Source organism: Syngnathoides biaculeatus, chromosome 15, assembly GCF_019802595.1.
Source record: "Syngnathoides biaculeatus isolate LvHL_M chromosome 15, ASM1980259v1, whole genome shotgun sequence".
Lineage (NCBI taxonomy): Eukaryota > Metazoa > Chordata > Actinopteri > Syngnathiformes > Syngnathidae > Syngnathoides > Syngnathoides biaculeatus.
This window is the reverse complement of record NC_084654.1, coordinates 4,679,121-4,699,454: the sequence shown is the minus strand read 5'-3', so window position 1 is coordinate 4,699,454 and position 20,334 is coordinate 4,679,121. Positions and strand designations below refer to the sequence as shown.

The 20,334-nt window shown below is 40.4% G+C and overlaps 1 protein-coding gene across 16 annotated transcripts in view; it reads left to right on the top strand.

The window, feature by feature from the left end:
• The window catches only part of kiaa1109 (KIAA1109 ortholog), a 187,462-nt gene that overhangs the window by 80,846 nt on the left and 86,282 nt on the right, over positions 1-20,334 (top strand). For 15 of the 16 annotated variants that reach the window (XR_009798533.1, XM_061844548.1, XM_061844541.1 and 12 more), the window contains 13 exons: positions 2,525-2,652; positions 3,141-3,343; positions 3,439-3,639; positions 3,730-3,941; positions 7,773-7,924; positions 9,172-9,322; positions 9,391-9,543; positions 9,715-9,955; positions 10,195-10,343; positions 11,206-11,437; positions 13,485-13,634; positions 16,591-16,775; positions 17,984-18,159. Coding sequence is in view for 15 of the 16 variants with exons in the window: in XM_061844548.1 (XP_061700532.1) it covers positions 2,525-2,652; positions 3,141-3,343; positions 3,439-3,639; positions 3,730-3,941; positions 7,773-7,924; positions 9,172-9,322; positions 9,391-9,543; positions 9,715-9,955; positions 10,195-10,343; positions 11,206-11,437; positions 13,485-13,634; positions 16,591-16,775; positions 17,984-18,159 (2,333 nt within the window). In the remaining variant the exon portion in view is untranslated. The remainder of the gene's footprint in view (positions 1-2,524; positions 2,653-3,140; positions 3,344-3,438; positions 3,640-3,729; positions 3,942-7,772; positions 7,925-9,171; positions 9,323-9,390; positions 9,544-9,714; positions 9,956-10,194; positions 10,344-11,205; positions 11,438-13,484; positions 13,635-16,590; positions 16,776-17,983; positions 18,160-20,334) is intronic. The other variant, XM_061844539.1, reaches the window with a different exon arrangement.

Below are 20,334 nucleotides of genomic sequence, written 5' to 3'. Positions count from 1 at the left end.
CCGGCTGAGTGCGCCATTCTCGGCAGTGCTATTCAGAGCCACCGCCGTCCACGAATCTGACGCAGCAGCCTTCGCTGGCGAGGTGACGCGGCAGCCTTTGCTGGCGAGCCCGACGCCGTCCGATGCGCACATCGACACATTTAGCACGCCTGTCATACGTACACGGATCTTTTGTTACATTATGAGAGATCGATTACGTGGTCCGGCCCATACTATTATTTTTTTAGTAGCTGTATACACACCTCCCTGTCATTTGGAACCCACGAAGCTCTCGTCCTTTGCACCCGTGCAATCAATTTTTCACGACGAACCGGGTCTCTTGCAAACTTATGAAGGGTAAATCCATTCTCCCGAGTGTTCAAGCAATATCCAGCAATGCAACGAGCCGGCATTTTGGCTAACACAAAGGAACAACTAATGGAAACAAACGAGTCCACTTCAGCGCGGTCCAGCCCTGTGCGTCACTTCCTGCTTCTTCTCGAAAACAAATCCCTCAAGAGGATTTTCATGGCAGGAGTTACAATAAGCCACATAGGTCAAAATCATGTGCGGTGAAAAAACAGATGGGTCCATTCCAGCTGCCTCCTTACCTCCTCTTGTTGCGGGGGGATGTCCCCTGCGGGCTTTGGGACCTGATGCATTTTTTTTAATTAAAAGCATACTATAATTTATGCTTTTGTTGTCAGTTGGACTTGAAGGATGATGACCATCTGAACATGCATTTCTCCTCAAAAGCCTGAGGAAAATGGGTCGTTCAACACATTGTTAGGAAGAACAATCAACTTTGATTAAAAGTTTAATTGGAGAGGGGAAATCTTATAAAGAGCTGTAAAAAATGATAGGCTGTTCAGCTAAAATAATCATGTAATTCCTTAAAATGCAGAGCAAATCCCAAGACACATGGCAGAAAACAGAAGACAACCAACAAAATGAACCAGAATGGCAAAGGCTCAGCTAATGATCAAAGACCGCCTGAAGTTACCTGTGATTACTGTGACAGTGAGAAGATGTCTGGGTGAAACTAATCTATTGACAAGAATCCCCTGCAAAGTCACAGTTACTGCGTTGTCGTCACACGTGGCTGAGTGAGGCGTTGGTGCTGCATTCTTCAGAGCCGCCGCCGTCCGTGAGCCCGAAGCGCAGACTTTGCTGGCGACGCAGCCCGACGCTGTCCGACGCGCACATCGACACATTTCGTACGCGGATCTTTTGTTACGGTACTTGAGACCGATTACGTGGGCCGCCCCAAACTATTATTTTTTTTTAGTAGCTGTATACACACCTACATGTCATTTGGAACCCACGAAGCTCTCGTCCTCTGCACCCGTGCAATCCATATTTTCACGACGAACCGGGTCTCTTGCAGACTTATGAAGGGTAAATCCATTCTCCCGAGTGTTCAAGCAATATCCAGCAATGCAACGAGCCGGCATTTTGGCTAACACGAAGGAACAATGAGCTACCTTTCTGTAGGTTAAACTCATGGAAACAAACGAGTCCACTTGGTGGTGCTTCTGTCCTTTACGTCACTTCCTGCTTCTTCTCGAAAAAAAATCCCTTGATACTAAAAATCATGCATTTCATGACAGTGGCCCTTAAAGGAACATGCTGTGTCCTGCCTGCATAATTTTACTTAATTAAAAAAAAATCTTTCTGACAAATTCAATACAATAATTTCCTGTCCCACCCCTAATGATTTCTCATCCTCACTTTCAGGAATCGTTGTTTTAAAATGAGTGAATGCAATTTCGTGCCTGCAGTATTTGGAATCTTAGTAAATTAGTGTTGTGTGTTCCATTCACACAGTTGTTTGCCAGTCAGCTTTGGAACATCCAGGTCCTCTTTTGCTCTGTGGTGTCCTCCAGTTTAAATGTGTTTTCTTGTTTCCATGTTTTGCTAATCCAGTCAACGGTGATAGCATTTACCAAAAACATTGTCGTAAATCTATATATTCAGTGTGTATTCTGCTAAGTGCTCCAGCAGTCATCTTTATAGGACACTGAAGAGGAGTAGCAACAGTGCTTAACTTGCTCCATTTATAAACTATTTTACTATGGACTAGTTTCAAAGCTTTTAGGTTACTTTTTTTCCCAACAGTTCTTAATCGTAGTTCAGAATCTTTTTGTCCAAAGTGTACTTCATATTGACTCCTGCCTCTGATTTGCTCTCAGAAAAGTCATTATTCAATTCACATACTATTTCCACCCAGAACCGTGAAGGTTTAATATCATAAAAACATGACGAATAATTTTTTGTGCAGTATTATTTTAAGTGGACTGTGTTTTTTTGTCTGTTTTTGTTGTTATAATAAATATCACATATGAGTATGTCATCAATTTATGCAGTAATATTACACTGGGTACATATTTTCTCTGCCACCTTTGTATTTGTCTGCATGCATGTCTTTTTGTTTGGTTGTCAATTAGCAGATTACATCTCCAAAGTATTTTATTGATTGTCAACTAGGGACATGTTCAATAACATTGCTGAAATGTAATGTTTTATCCAATATTTTTCCTTGTAGGTGAACCTTTGTCTCCTACAAGCCTCTGTAGAGGAGAGTTTTCCATCCTGCTCTAATAAATGTGTTACACATGTGTCACTAGTGGCACTGTGCTTTGACAGGATTGCAACCCAGTTCAAGATGAATAGGTGAGCCCTTAAATCTTCAGTGTGTGTGTGTGTGTGTGTGTGTGTGTGTGTGTGGTGTGTGTGTGTGTGTGTGTGTGTGTTTAAGTAGATGTCCTAACATGTCTGTCCATGTCTCACTAATGTACCCTCTTCTGGGGACTGAAGATTGGAGTCCACAACAGATTACGATAATTCAAATGATTTTCGCTAAAATACTTCTTCGGGTAAGGTTAAGATTGATCTATTGTTTGGAAATTGTTGATGGGACATTGTAATCTAAGATTAATTAATAAAAGTAAATGAACGGTGAATATGACTTATCATAATGACTTCTATTTCCTCAATTAGTAAAAAAAAACAGTCACGAGAGTAAAAAATATGAGAAAATCTCAAAGTATGATGCAGTACAGTTCTATGCAACAGCACAACTTCAATCATGTAAAACATGAATACCTGTTTAATTAGTACCTCTGTGACAGTGTCAACTGAACTTTTCATTATTATTTTAGGGGTATAGTCGAAGAAAGCCCTAATATCACAGAACATGGGCGACCCTCTGTAATGTTAGAGAAGTATGCATCTGCCACGAAAATGCAGCCCCAATCATCTGGCTCATTACGTTCTAATGCTGGCATTGAGAAAGGAAAAGAAATAGCAGCAAGGCTCAACATCCACCGTATCCACAGCCAGCTCAGAGGCCTTGATTCCACAGGTTGGTTCTTTTGTTTTGAATGTATTTAATTGTGGATTGTTCTTCTATGAATTTTTGTGATATCGTCTTTTTTTTTTTTTTTTTTGCACCCATAGACATTGGCACTTGTGCCATCACAGCCATACCCATTGAGAAGTCCAAAGTACTATTTGGCATGGAGGAAATCGACGACTTTTCTCTTGTAGATGAGACAGACATCCATTGTAGCTCTGGTGACCTCAGCCGTTCTACTGTATCTCTTGAGAAATGGGGCTGGATCATGTTTGAGTGTGGTATTGAGAACCTTACAGTGAAAGGTAAACAGCCTCTTGGAACATAACTCCCAAATATGTTTTTTTTTTTTCCATTGCATGTGCAACTTTTTCTGTATGTAACACTTCCTCTAGGTGGTCGTCAGTCAGGTGCCATTCTTTACAATGCATTTGTCATGATGGGGCCCTCAGAAAATGGTGGAAAAGCAGGACTCCCCAAGTCTAATGGATCGATTGGTTCTCAGACTGGGAGTGGTTATAGCACTGATGTATCTGATGACAACCTACCACGTGACACTGTTAGCCCTGCCTCAGATGCTAACGGATATTCTGACTTAGATGATCAGGTAAGCCAGTAGGATGTTATTTTTAACATGTTCTGATGTTCTCTGAGATGTCACAACAACATTGTCCAGAAAGATGAATGACACCTGTAATTCTTGCAGTGACACTTGGGCAGTTGAACTGCAACTGCCTCTTGTGTCCATCTAGTGACATAAATACATTCCATGGCCTCCAGCAGAATATGACATAATATGGATACAAAAACAACCTTTGTATACCTCCACCTTACCTCCAGAGGTTATGCAATACTTTTCATTTCAAAAGGTACTGCATACGTGCGCGTGTAAGTAGGTGTCCTAACATGTCTGTGCATATCTCACTAATGTACCCTCTTCTGGGGACTGAAGGTTGGAGTCCACAACAGATTATGATAATTCACATGATTTTAGGTAACATACTTCTTCAGTTAAGGGGTCAGGTTAAGATTGATCTATTCTTTGGAAATTGTTTATGGGACATATGGTCCCCAATATGGTCCTGTTTTAAGCCACCTGTCTGGAAGTAAATATGTGCCACCAGGATTTGAATTTGAAGTGCCACAGAAAACAGGATTTGAATTTTAAATGTAAAGTGATCACATTTTCAATAGTTGTATTTCAGTGTAACTTTTCACTGTTAGCAATTCAACTGACTACAATTTGCTGTCTTAAATTCGCTTTCTGAAATTCAACCGGCTACAATTCGCTGTCTGAAATTCAGCTAGCTCCAATTTTCTGTATCTGTGCCAGCAGGTAGGGTTACTTCAGGTCAGAACCAAACAGTCAGCCTATACAGTTACGCTTTCATAGTATGTGACGTTACGTGACTAAAAAAGCGTAACTGCGATTGGCTGGGTGTTCGGTTTTTGAATTTTAGACAGCAAATTGTAGCTGGTTGAATTTCAGACAGTGAATTGTAGCCAGTTGAATTGTTAACATTGAAAAGTTACACTGAAATACAACTATTGAAAGTGTCATCACTTAAAATTTTAAATTCAAATCCTGTTTTTTGTGGCATTTCAAATTCAAATGCTGGTGGCACATATTTACTTCCATGCTCCTGGACACTTTTGAAGTTTCACTTGAAATGATCAGACAACAGTATTATTTCACAGATCAACCAAACCTGTCTGACAGCATAAAAACAACTACATTAAGTTTTAAAAATAAAAAGGATGAATATAAGCAACTCCCTTAGTCCCACATAACTAAATAGACTGTTAAAGCGTACAGAGTTTTGGTTAGGTTTATTAAATGTTTGCGTGTCTATCTGTTCTGTTGCAAGATAAGGTGCGTCAAACCCTTTTAATAATTTTGGCATAAATTGGGAATAAAATGAGATCTGATCTTCACTTTAGTCAAGGAACTAGAACTAAGAGTTTAAAATAATACAAAACAAAAATATTTTTTTCATGGGACACACTATATAAACATTCACAGAGCATAGTGGATCAAGTATAGTATGAACACAGCTCCTTGGAAAAATATTGTCTCTAGTTACGAAGAAATATCAGGATACGAAATGAAAAAATGGGCGCTGGAATCCCCAAATTCCACCGAACGTAAACATCCTGTATCTTGGTTTGTGTGGCGTGATAGAGCTGCTCTACCATTGGCTATCACCGGAGGATCTTCCTGGCACCCCATTGGCTAGGAGAAACGTTAATCTTGACCCAGGACGCACCTCCTGTATCTTAGTTTGTGTGGCGCAATAGAGGTACTCTACCATTGGCTATCGCCGTAACATCTTCCTGGCATCCCATTGGTTAGGAGTGATGTCAGTCTTTACCCATGATGGACTTCCTGTATTTTGGTTTGTGTGGCACAATAGAGCTGCTCTCTCATTGGCTATCACTGTAGCATCTTCCTGGCTAGGACGGATGTCATTCTTTACCCATGATTCTTTTGGATTCCCTTGGACACTCGACTGTCACTGAATCACGCTAGCGCTGTCACAAGCTAATGCATATTGGAAAAGTGTGTTTTCATTTGTTTTTTCTAAGTTTATTCATCTTTCTTCACCAGGGCCTCTAGAAACTTTAGTGACATTAAGTTGTGCATGCGTACATTTGTACGTATGTTTTCTCTTGGCTGTCAAAGTTTGCCTCCTCCTCCGTCCCCCACGGTGCCTTTTGCTTGTCACTTCATGTTCTCTTCGCATAGTTGCCCAACGCCAAAGGTAAATGAACATAATGTGTTCATTATTCTTTACATTATGTACTTCAAATGTTTAATAATGTAATGCCACAGATAGACAATGGCATGGGCACAGACAGAGACTGATAGAAACAAACAATGGCATCAACAAGGGACGTACAAGAACTGAAGGAAACCAGGGAGTTAAATACAGATATTTACGAGACAATGAGGAACAGTTGGACAAGACAGGAATGGCAGGAAGGGGCTGACTGGTTGACAAAAGGTGGAAGATAAACGCAAACAGGTATACACAATCAAGTGTGGACTGAAAACTTGGAAAACGTGAAACAAAACCAAACAAACCAAAACTGACTTTGACAGTGAAAACTGTATTTGACCAATTCGACCATTTTACTTACAAAACAAAATCTAAATGATCAAGACTTGCTGATCATGGTATTGCTATTCTATGGACTAACAAGACAAAAGTTGAACTTTTTGGAAGATTTGTGTCGCTTTATCTTTGCCGTAAAAGTCACAGCATTTCAGAAAAGGAACATCATACCAAGCTTCAACTTTGGTGGCAGTAGTGTGTTGGTCAGGGGCAACAGTCTCTATGACTTCCAGTGATTCATGAGTTCTGCCATGTATCAGAAGTTCCTGCATGAGAATATTACTCCATTAGTTTGTAACCTCAATCTTAAGAAGCAGGAGTTTGGCAGCAGGAGAGTGACCCCCCCAAAAAAAGAGTAAATTGACTTCTGAATGGTTTAAAAGAAAAAGGTAATGGAGTAGCCTAGTCAAAGTCCGGACTAGAATAAACAGGCTATTCATGTTTGAAAACCATCCAGTGTTACTTAACTGAAACAGTTATTGAAGGAATAGTTGGCTATAATGGCACCACAGAGATGTCAAATTATTTGCCAGTTCCAGAAAATGGTTGTTTTCTGCAGTTGCTGCGAGGTTGAGGTTAGCCAAAGCAGTTGGTAAGTTTAAGAGTCACTTTTTTAAACAGGGCAAGGAAACTTTTAATAGATGTTTCCTTAATAAATAAAATTATCATTTGAAAAACTGTATTTTGAGTTTCATTTAGGTTTCTTTGTCTGTTATTTACTTTGTTTGATTTTAAATATTAAGGTAGGGAAAATATTAAAAAAAATATATTGGAATTTGAGAGGCCCAAATACTTTCTCACGGGACTGTATTAAATCCACAAGTCATGGTCACTGACAATGTGATAAGGTTGTTTTTAAGTTTAAGTTGTTTCTACACTATGCGTTAAGTATTTATACAGTATACAATGTCCCCATTGATATGCTTTGCAAAAAATACACAGAAGTCAAATGAGGCTATTTTTTTTCCCAACTGCAGTTTATTCATGACGTGTCCTATTATAAAAAAAAAAAAATGTTGCTGGCAAATGTAGTCTAACAGTACCGCTGCTAACAGGGGAAATAAATGATCTGGTTTTGAGGATATTCAACTCTTATCCAATGCATATACAAAAACAACGAAATAACTAATAATTCTGATGCCTGCAATGTTGTTTAACCAATCAAGTTTTAGAGTCCAATGTTGAGATTGAGTTCTGCAGCCTTTGTCCCAATTGAATTAGTTGTTGTTTGTGTATTTCATTTGACTCTGAAATTTTTACAAATTCCACAGAAATGAGTAATTGAAGATTTGCATGATGATGTTCTGTAACTTAATGTGCAGGATGAAGGGGTTGAGTCCGACGACCTGAAGAAAGATCTTCCTCTAATGCCTCCACCACCTGACTCAAGCAGTATGAAACTGACAATTCGCGAGATTTGGTTTAGTTTTGCTGCTCCAACCAATGTGCGGTCACCTTCACAGACCATCTCTAGGTAAAGATGCCTCAAGTAGACACATATAGAGTCAATGCTTTCACAATTTTTTTTTTAGAATTTCATTCATGGCATGCTAAAACAGACATGGGTCTAGTGGGTAATGTGGAACATATTTTTACTTGAAATCCACAGTTTGAATTCAGCTTGCTTCTGTTAATATTTACAATGCCCCACACTTGTAGTCATGTACATGATGTAGTTTAACATCCTTCAATGCTTAAAATAATAATTTACGACTATACAAAAAACTGATACAGGATCATCAAAAATGATTGGTGTATTTAGCCCTGCAGTATGAACATAGACTGTTTAATGAGGTAATTAGCCAAATGTCTTGCGTTAGAACAGTCCGATGATTACAGTATGATCTGACGCAGGTTTGGCGCCATTTTTAAGGCGTCTTTATACTAGCGCCTGGGGCAACCGCTCTTATGCTACTGCGGCTCTCCCGCGCATAGTTTGCGTTTATACTCAGGCGAAACCCATGCACTCAGTTCTGAAAATGTACTGCAGTTCTTCTCCTAGTCAGAAGTGTCACTGTGGGTGGTATTGGCTAGGATGCCATAGGGTGAGGTTTCCTCAGCACATTTGGTCATTTCCGCTAGCCGTTTTTACTTTCCATAACAAGGAATAAAGCAACCACAATGGTGATCATGGCAGCGTGTCTGCTTGAACAAATGGACCTAAATGACCAGATGATACGTTTAATTATGCTGAAAAAGTGACCGAGAAGGCGGCGATGTAAGTAGTATGTGGAGGCGGGGAGAATAGTGGGTAAGTCATCACAGCTTGTGAGTAAAACAGGCCAATCACAAAAGATGAGCTCTGCACCTTTCCCCATGCAGCATCTTTGACATGTGCACGTCAAGCTGCATAGGTGTGCTACACGGGGAAATGCATGGATCACATGATGCAATGCAGACGTTTTTGAGTATGTGAACGCAAGAGTATAAAGTGACTTTTAGCTTTACAGCGAAGTTGTTACACTTAGCAGAGTCTGGAACAATTGATTTTAAACCACTGTTGGAGAAAGCGTGTATATCTTGACCATGATATTTCTGCAATGTTTCAAGAATAGTGATGAACAGACATTTTATGGAGTTCTCTTCTGGTGATACCTCTTTTTTGAAGTATTACCAATATACGTACATGCTCATTGACAATGTCTTCTGAATTTTGATCTCATGTATTTGATTCAACCCAAATTAAACCAAGAAGTACTGCTTCTGTGTTCATGTTTACAGGCAGTTAAATCTGCTCAGCACTGCCACTCCAGCCATCGGAGCCTGGTTAGTTCCCATTGACCAACTGAAATCTTCTCTTCGCAAACTGGACATGGAGGGTACACTTCGGGTGTGTGCAGTCATGGGCTGCATCATGACAGAGGCTCTTGAGGTCTGTAGTTTTATTATTGACTATTTGGTCACTGTGTTTCATTGAACCACTTAATTGTTATATTGCAGAAAAAGAGCATCCACATCCCAATCCGAAGCAAGTACAATCGAGTGACTAAGCGAGCACACTACCTGCACGAGAATCCCTCATGCATGCTTTGTAACATTCTTCACCGCTATCTCCAACAGGCAGATTATTCTGTCATAGAGGAGGCTACCATGGTTAGTATAAGGTCTATGCATTTTTTTTTTGCCAGTGCACCTTGAATAAGAAACGTTACTATTATTCAGTTAGGTAACTACAATTCCTTTGTAGTGCCCTTTATTGCTTACAAATGGGTTTGTTTATTGTTTTGGTTGTGCCAATCTTTTTTCTCTTCTTTCTTATTGCAGAATGATGGAGTTCCAGCCTTAGTAACTCTAAAAAAGGGTCTCGTGGCTTTGGCCCGGCAGTGGATGAAATTCATTGTGGTTACTCAGGGCTTCAAAGCTATTGGTCTGATGAGGCCCAATCAGCTGACTAAACCAAAGGAACCTCACCAGAATCTTTCTGAGACAATCCTGGGTCTGGACAACGGTGCAGCACTTCAAAGTGACACTAGTGGTGATGGAGCTGAATTTGAATATGATGCAGGTGGGGGTTGAGCGTTCTCATTACCTAAAAAAAAATATATATATATTATTCCCAAAGCCAATTATATTTTATTTCACTAGCCCATTAATCATTAAAAAATCAACTCAAACTGTAATCGATATTATTGCTAGAAAATGGATTGCCGGTAATAACTCAAGACCTGATGTAAAGTTGAAGGATCACTCAGGTTTTATTACTGTCAGTCATTTCGGGTTTTATTTGATGTCCTCCTTGTGAAGCCACAGTGAGCGAACACACCATGCTACTAGAGGGCGCGAGCAGTCGTCCGCCACCAAAAGAGGGAAACTCTGTTCCTGTCAGTGGAGTGGAGATCATGAGAAAACTCTCCAAGTCCCATACTCACAGCGAGTCTGCACTACGAATAAAGGTAAAAATCAACCGTGACTTTGTTTGCTTATCTACTGTACTGTATGTCCAGCATGATGAATCACACACAACGGGCTATTTTTAAGAACAGGGTAGCCACTAAAATATATACAGTTGAAGCCAGAAGTTTACATGCATTTTACATGCACACTTTATTTTTTGTCTCGCTTTCAGATGTCAAATCTGGCTAAACCACTCCTGTTTCATGTTTACATACGTTTCCTTAGTATCAAGACATTAAGACAAAAAATGAAATTTGTTTTTGCAGTCTATGTAAATTTCTGGCTCCAACTTTATATTTTGTTTTCCTGTTCTGGACAAACTATGATCTTGAACATATTAAAACTGAGTCCATTATTTATTTATTTTATAATAAATAATATAAAATGATTGGTTCTAAAATTTGCTGATCTGGGTAAATGTCAGTTTTCCCAGCATTATCCCAATTTGGTTTTAGTGTTTTGGAAACCACCTCTTGATTTGTTGTAACTTATCATCATAGACAATGACATCGTATCACAAAATAGCATTTGAACTGTATTGTCAATACACTATGGACAGAGGTTTTGAGCGAAATCTTTTAATTGGTTATTTATGTAATCAAATTGGAGTCTATGAATAACCCCTATGTCCCCCTAAATTGTGATATATATATATATATATATATATATATATATATATATTTTTTTTTTTTTTTTTTAAATTTAAATACAAATTTTGGACCATTCAATCATTCAATTTTTTGAGAACAAAGACCGTTTCAAATCAACTTCCTTCCAGATCCCTTCGTCCCATGATAGAAAGCAAATGTATCTAACATACAGGCTCAGCGTTAACCCGACACATGCATTTGTCATGCCCAGGGCTCCCATCCATATCAGTCTCTGAGTTACACCAGCGGTGACACAGCCGCTGACTCACCAGCCCATGTGAGCCGTGCAGGCCTGCCAGTCAAGGACAGCCCCAGGAAAGAGAGTCTCCTGAGCAATTTAACAGGAAGCTTTCGCAGTCTGCACAACCTGCTGGAGGGGACGCCCCAGAGGAATGAACCATCTTTTGCTACAACAGCCAAGAGTGGTTCCCTTACTCGTACAGGTGTCTGATTGAAAGTTTTAATATTCATTATTTGGGATTACTATAAATCATACTTAACCCATGCATAAAGAGTCAAGAAGTTGACATAGTAGGAGCAATTTGGGTTGGTATGGTAAATAGGTAAAAAAAATCCGCAATTAGCATAAAAAACAACTTAATTTATAAATGAATTAATCTTCCACTGCTTATCCGAGGTTGGGTCGCCGGGGCTACTAGTAGCTTTAGCAGGGACGTCCAGACCTTCCTTTCCACAGCCACTTCATTCAGCTCCTCCAGGGGGATCCTGAGGTGTTCCCAGGCCAGCCGAGCAGTCTCTCCAGCATGTCTCCCCAGGGAGGCATCCAGGAGGCATCTAAATAAGATGCCCCAGCCACCTCATCTGGCTCCTCTCAATGCAGAGGAGTAGGAGCTCTACTCTGAGCCCCTTCCGGCTGACCCAGATGACCGAGCTTCTCACTCTATCTCTAAGGGAAAGCCTCAACAACCTGCGGAGAAAACTAATTTCGGCTGCTTGTATCTGGGATCTTGTTTTTTCGGTCATGACCCACAGCTTGGAACCATAGATGAGGGCAGGAACGTAATTGGCCGCTAAATTGAGATCTTCACCTTTTGACATCGCTCCTCCTTTACCACAGAAGACCGTTACAAAGTCCGCATAACTGCAGACGCTGCACCGATCTGTCTGTCGATCTCCCACTCTATTCTTCCCTCACTCATGAACAAGATACTTGAACTCCTCCATTTGGGGCAGGATCTCATCCCCAACCTCGAGAGGGCATTGCACCCTTTTCCGACTGACGACCATGGTCTCAGATTTGGAGGTGCTGATTCTCATCCAAGCCACTTAACTCTGCTGCGAACTGCTCCAGTGAGAATTGGAGATTGCTGCTCGATGACACCAACAGAACCACATCATCAGCAAAAAGCCGAGATGGAGTACTGAGGCGCCCAAACCAGACCCCCTCTATGCCTCGGCTGCAGATGGAAATAAAAGTTATGAACAAAATCGTTGACAAAGGGCATCCTCGGTGTAGTCCATCTCTCACCGGAAACAAGTCCAACTTACTGCCGGCAATGCGGACCAAACTTTGATACTGGTCGCTCAGTGACTGTACAGCCTATATCAGGGTGTTTTGTACCCCATAGTGTTGAAGCACCCGTCCAAAAGACTCTCATACACCCCGGGGGCCTTGCTACCAAGGACCTTTTTAACCACCTTGGTGGCCTCAACTCGAGAGAGAGAGAGAGAGAGAGAGAGAGAGAGAGAGAGAGAGAGAGAGAGAGAGAAAACCCAGACTCAGCTTCCTCATGGGAAGGCTTGTCGGCACAATTGAGGAGGTCTTTAAAGTATTATTCTCACTGACTCACAATCTCCCGAATGTCCCGAATCAAGGTCAACAGCGCCCCATCCTCACTATACACAGTGTTGGCATTCAACTGCTCCCTCCTCATGAGAAGCCGGATAGTGGACCAGAATTTCCTCAAAGCAGTCTGGAAATCTTTCTTCATGGCCTCATGAAACTCCTTCCATAACTGAGTTTTTGCCTCAGCGACCGCCAAAGCTGCATTCCGCTTGGCCAGCCCGTACCCATCAGCTGCCTCAGGAGTTCCACAGGCCAAAAATGCCCAATAGGACTGCTTCTTCAGCTTGACAGTATCCCTCACTGTTGGTGTCCACCAACAGGTTTGGGAATTGCTGCCACGACAGGCACCGACCACCTGACACCCATAGCTCCGGCCGCCTAAGCAATGGAGGTGGGGATAAACATCCACCAGGCGGTCGCCTTCAAGCACCACCTCCATGCCTGCCTCCAGAGTGAGGCCCTGGTGAACCGCGTCTGACCAGGGGAAACCTCAATTCATGAGTTTTAGTCATCAAAAAGGTTTATGGATGATGGTTTATGGACCAAATTCTTCTAGATATTTCATCACAGATATTTTCACAAATATTACAATTAGAAACTGTTGGGTGTATGCCAACTTAATGGAAAAGGTTCAATAATCAATTGTTGTTTGACTAACAAACTGACCTCTTTGTGGCCTTAAGGGACAGAGATGTTGACAGAGCACCCACTTCTATCCGAGCCATCCTCCGTTAGCTTTTACAACTGGATGTCCAATGCAGTGAGTAACAGGAGGGGGGCTGCAGTCCAGGACTCCCCGCTTAACCGCTCCCAGCACAATAACCTCCAGATGGGTAAGATACGATGCACACAAATTTGTCTCCTTTTCAATTTGAACTACAATTTTTTTTGTCTCTACTAGGAAAAAGGAAATAGTAACAAATTATACTGAATATTTCAAACAATAATTCAATTAAACCTCCTGTAAATCTTTCAGTTTTTCTAGACTCACTGGATTCTTCAGCTGTTCATTACCAGTACCAGCCACTACAAAGAGTTAACAGTCCTGAAGGAGGTTAGGGGTTGTAACTCATTGTTGTGTTGACCTTAGTGAACTAGTTGATTGGGGACCTAGGTACAATAGGTAAATCCCTGTATGAATTAGAAAGAAGTGAGTGTTATTATCCCTGTATGACAATTTATAAATAGTTGCCATTATTGACTTTATAATTACAGTATGGCGGAAACTTGTCTCAAAGTAGAGTTCCAACAATGATAACTGATTGAATACGTCCATACTCGTAGTTTCGTATTTAGTCAGATTAATAGATTAAAAAGATGGGCAATTTTGCCATCAAGCAATCGTGTCACTGCAGTTAGTGCAGATATGTCCATCTTTTCTTTGCAATCTCCTGGCAGTTGCTGCGCCATGGTAGTCCATACACAGGTGGAGAGAGAATGTATTTTCATCAAACGAAACACCACGGCGGATCTCCTTGAAAGTGTTCGATCTTCATGTCTTGTGCTATCGTTATTCCTTTCATTCCAATGGTGACAGTAAAGACTCTTCTATTGGCTGTTCTTTATGCAATAATTCATTGTTGAAATTGGTCTTCTAACTGTGGCCACCTCGCTTTGTTCCCGGAGAAACTCTGTTACATCGTACCTTGGTGCAGTTCATTTTCTTGATTCCCCCACTTCCGAAGCATAGATTCTTTGATATTCTATCACAGCTGCTCTATTACCATTTACATCCGAGTAGCTAAGCCTGTAGTTTGAATTATAAGAATGTCTCTTTTTTTTATGCAAATTTCTTGGGTCTTTAGACAAACAAATGTTGTTTTGGAGCATACAAGTAGTGTGCCTACCGAAGTTGTGGCAGAGGTAAGCGTACGTATTGTACATAATATTCTCTGATTGGTTTATCGCTGCCAGCGTATGTAGTGTGTGTATTATAATGTCCGTGTCAGCGAAAAATGGTCTGACAGTCAATGTAGCTGCGCGCTGACCAAAGTCACACAACATTTTTACATTTTTTTTAATTCATTGCTATACATACGGCACACCAAATTATAAAGGGCGCTGTCGTTTTTTGAGAAAATGAAAAGTATTTAAGTGCGCCATACCATGCGGAAAATATGGTACATCTTGTCAGGATCACAAAAAAATAATTGACAAATGAACGCTTCTTTATGCTCGTGCAGACAGCAACTGCGCTGGTGTCACTGCGGCTATCCCCCCTTTTGTATACGCAAATTGCTTATGTGTCCCACCACTCTTGTTCTATAGACTTCTATAATTCACTTAGTCAGTCCCACCATCTTTCAGTTGTATAATCAGGTTCATGAGTCTTGTCTTGCATGCCCTAGTCCTGTTCCATCTTATCCTGTCGTTCCTTCATAGGATGTTTCTGAGGGTTGACCATTACAGATCCAGTAGTGTTCAAAAAAGGGACTTTGCGGGGGATTCTTGTCAATAGATTTGTTTCACCCAGACATCTTCTCACTGTCACAGTACTCGCAGTTAACTTCAGACTGTCTTTGATCATTCGCTGAGCCTTTGCCATTCTCCTTCATTTTGTTGGTTGTCTTCTGTTTTCTGCCATGTGTCTTGGGATTTGCTCCGCATTTTAAGGAATTAGATGATTATTTTAGCTGAATAGCCCATCATTTTTACAGCTCTTTATAAGGTTTCCCCTCTCCAATTAAACCTTTAATCAAAGTACATTGTTTTTCTAAACAATGTGTTGAACGGCCCATTTTCCTCGAGCTTTTGAGGAGAAATGCATGTTCAGCTGGTGCTGGCTTCATCCTTCAAGTCCAACTGACACCAAAAGCATAATTTATAGTATGTTTTTAATTTAAAAAAAAAAAAAAAGCAGCCGGAATGGACCCATCTGTTTTTTCACCGGACATGATTTTGACGTATATGGCTTTTTTTACCTCCTGCCATGAAAATGCTCTTGAGGGATTTGTTTTGGAGAAGAAGCAAATTTTTAACACACCCCTTTCAACAAATTTCCCAATAGCACAGCCTTAAGAGTGTGTACCTAAATCATGAATGCTGTGTATTTTGGATTTCTGAGAACCTCCTGCACCTACTGGAAACTTTTTTGACATGTAGCAATAAAAAATATACTGAAAATGTGTATTAATCTGGTTAGTCACATTGGACGGCTATGATTTTGAACATTACTATACAAAGAAAGGCCACAAGTAGCCCTGTGAAGGAAATGGTTCGTCAGTTCCAATGTATGTAAATCACAAAAACATATTTCTGATTTGATATATGAAATGTTTATATCGGTTTGGGACAACCAGGGAAATTGATTGCGAGAGACTGGATAGAAATTGTGAACTGATACTATACTCAATTTATTTATTATGCTCATTCCCTATACTCACATCAAAATTAATGTTTTTTTTTTCTTTTGCTCAATTTAGTATTAGTTGAGTTTGTTCCATCATGACTTTTGAGGGACTTGCCACTTGATGAATATTAAATGAGGTCATTTTTTGCTAAAAATCAAGTGAGCGAGGTTCACCTGTGAAAATGAATGGGCATTGTTTGGATGACCAATCCAGGGATTTTTTTTAACTTTCACTTGGGGAAAAAGTATAAGGGTGGTTGATTGTTGTTTTAATGACTTTTGAGTAATACAGTTGCGACAAACATTTCAGTATGTAGTTTTTATTCATATGCTTATACAGTACATTATAAGCATTGCTCTTCAGATTTATTCATATATACACTGATGAGAAAAAAAATCTTTCCCTCATTCTCTTCTATAAATTTCTTGAACATTTTTAGGTGGGACATGTAACCTACCAACTATCCCTTCTGCATCGGATTTCAACACAGTGTTGTCCAGTGATCAGAACACCTTGGATGGGACCCACTCACAGCATTCCCAGCATAGCACCAGCCAGGATGACATTGCTGATATTGAAGAGGGGAAGCTCTGTCCTGCCGCTGTTCAACTGGCTGATGCTCAGGTGATTTCTTTGTTTTATTAATTTGTTTGGTCATACCCATACATGGACAAAATTTAATCTGTCAGTGAATGGAAAAACTCACAATGCCCCCTGAAATAACTTAACTGTCAAAGGTTATAATAATAGTGGAAACAGTCAGTATTAACCAATGAAAATCATACATTACTTTTGAATTGTGGTTCAACTGAATTATTAAAAATAAAAGTGAGTACTCCTCAGGAGATTGGAAACAGTTTGATCATAGGGACATGCAAAACAAAGCTGTGTTCCCTGCTTCGCATCACAAGTGTCTTCCGACCTGGAAAGTCAATTGGCCCTTTAAAGGGTGACAAGTAGTCACTGTGAGTGTGATGAAATTGTGTATACCACTGTGAACATGAACCTCATAAAGCAAATGATAGTTGTCTCAGGAAATGACAAATTAGAGACAACCATGTTAAAGGCTATAAAAACTATCTCCAAGTTCCTGTGAGGACATTTAAGAAGTCTAAATTCCACAGGTCTGTAGCCAACTTCCCTGGAAGTGGCCACAAGAGAATAGTAGATTACATAATCATAACGCTAATGTGACTCGTAGCCAAAGACCCCAGAACAAACCCCAAAGAAATTAAAAGTGAATTCCACGGTCAAGGTACATCAGATCACACCATCCAGCTTTGAGCTGACGTAGACTTCATTGAAGCCAACCAAGGTAGACACCTCTTTCAAAGCCAACCATTAAAAGGGTTCACAAAGCTTCTGTCAGATGACCCTTTAGACAGATACAGAAACATATGCAAAATGTCACATAAGAAAAGAACATTGTTCCAACTGTGAAACACAAAGAAGGCTCGGTCATCTTCTGCAGCTATTTTATTTTTGTGGTACAGGGTGTCTTGAATTTGTGTAGCTTTACAATGAAATCTCCTAAAATCAGTGTCAAGACATTTTGGAGCTAAATGATCTGCATTGAAAATTTTTCTGTTGAACCAGATTTCCAAAAGTATTGTTTGGTAAATTTTCTGTAATTACATTTTTTTGTACATTTCATAATATTTGATTAGCCATTGTTTTTTTTATTTTTATTTTACTAAAAGAGGATTACCAACAATTTTGTCCTTGTGTATATGAAATGTTTAAAATATGTTTAACATAATTTCATACGAATGTGTTTTATTTGTAATGATAATAGCTTATTTCAGATATTTGACATCTGTTTTACATCTTAGGTTGTTTTCAAGCCATTGCTGAACTACACTGGCATCCAAGCCCAAGACACTACTCCTCTCAGCTACAAGATGTATTTTGGAGAACATCTGTCTTTTTCTGGCAACCTGGAGTGTCTGAGAGCAGACATTGTGGACTCTGATACATCTAAAGAGCGCAAAACTAAAAGGTCCAGAAGGTAAAGTGCATCTTATGTATTAATTAATATAGAAACTAGTATAGTGGAACCTCCATTCACAAATAAATAGGTTTATGTATAAACATGTCAGGCAAACATATTGTTGCTTCATTCATTGTTTTTCGTTGGTAAGCTCTTAAAGCATACAGGCTGTACTTTTGCTTAAAGAGCCACTGTCATGAAATGGATGATTTTTAGTATGTTATTAATGAAAAAAACGGCAGCCAATATGGGCTTTTTTTGACCACAAAACATGATTTTGACATACAGCTTTTTATAACTCCCGCCATGAAAATCCTCTCGAGGGATTTGTTTTCGAGAAGAAGTAGGAAGTGTCGTAAAGGACAGAAGTGCCCCCAAGTGGACTCGTTTGTTTCCATTAATTTTACCTCCGGGAAGGTATCTCATTGTTCCTTCGTGTTAGCGAAAATGCCGGCTCGTTGCATTGCTGGACATTGCTTGAACACGCGGGAGAATGGATTTACCCTTCATAAGTTTGCAAGAGACCCGGTTCGTCGTGAAAAATGGATTGCATGGGTACAGAGGACGAGAGCTTTGTGGGTTCCAAATGACAGGTAGGTGTGTACACAGCTACTAAAAAAAAATAGTAGTTTGGGGTGCGGTCTCTCATAACGTAACAAAAGATCCGCATACGAAATGTGTCGATGTGCTCATCGGATGGCGTCTGGCTCCTCCGTCGCTTCGCAAGCGAAGGCTGCGCTTCGGGCTCGCGAACGGCGGAGGCTCTGAAGAATGCAGCACCTGTGCCTCACGTTGTGACGACAACGCAGTAAAGCGACCCGGCTTGACGGTGTTGTTCATCGCGTATTGCAGCAGCTATAAACAACCTCCTAAAGCAGCACGGCTCGGCTCCATGATAAGCCACCTCGGTACGAAAATGAGCCACACCGGCCGGCTGCGATGAGCCGCAATGGCTCATCTCCGCCACGGAAGTGGATCGGACGGGGAGGGAGTTTAGCCGTGATCGCATCATCTGAACATGGCTCGAAACAATAGTGTAATATTGCCCCGGTAACGTCACTCGGTTTTGTGATGTTCTCCTTTTCAAAAAGAGCTTCTGTGTCAGAAGGGGCGTGTTCGTCTCCCATAGTAGGGTGCACGGCGTGTTTTCATCGGCGAATGTCTGGGTGACGTCACGGACAGAGGATGCAGCCAATATAGCGACCACTTGGATGTCGTAGAATGACACTTCTGCAACATTGCGCATGGATGACGCGCTCTCCGCTCACGTTTATTTTTTCGTACAGACATTGAAGTGAATCATATTATATGTAATTTTCATTACAATATCTATTTTAGAATGTTTATAGGGATGACACTTGACCTTTAAGCAGCACTAACCAATGTTCACATTCCACTTTATACATCTATTTCACATACTGATTTTCCTCAGAATGGCTCACAAGAAAGAGAAAAGTTCCAGAAATTGTGGTAATAGAAAATCCTGGATGATAATGTGGGTCTACTGCACGGGTCATCAACCATTTTGAGGCTAAGGGCTACTTTGTGAGCATCGCTCGTATGAAGGGTTACATGACCTGTTTGAGCCAAACTTCCAAAATAACAAAACTCCTTATACTTTACTATAGTTTCATATATAAATCTTTATCTTATATGACTATTTTTTTTTTAAAAAATCATTCATGTAAGCAAGACATTCAAAATTTAAAGCATAAGTAAGTTTCTTTCAGCTTGTCCCTTTCGGGGTCGCCACAGCGTGTCATCTCAGATTGACGCACATATATGTTTGGCACAATTTTACGCCGGATGCCCTTCCTGACGCAACACTTCTCACGTGCCTCAGGGGCACCTTAAGTAGTCCTCGTGAGTATTCATGTGCCCATGGGCACTGTGTTGGTGATCCCTGATCTAGTGGCTTTCAATGAGCTCTCGGTGTTTGAATGCCCCCTTCCCTGATTCATTCTATTTCCAATTATTTAAAGATTTGCTTTGGATTACAAACAGACTGAACAAATAAAGTTGAATTTGATTAACGGCTATTTCAATAGGACAGAGGCTACAGCATAGACATTTGATAAGCAAATCTCAAATGTACAAGATCACAGCATTTGTAGCTGCTGCTAATTTCCAATGCTTGTCGCCAGAATGGCTTTTGTGAACATGCTTACCACCTGATATACAAATTTAATTTGT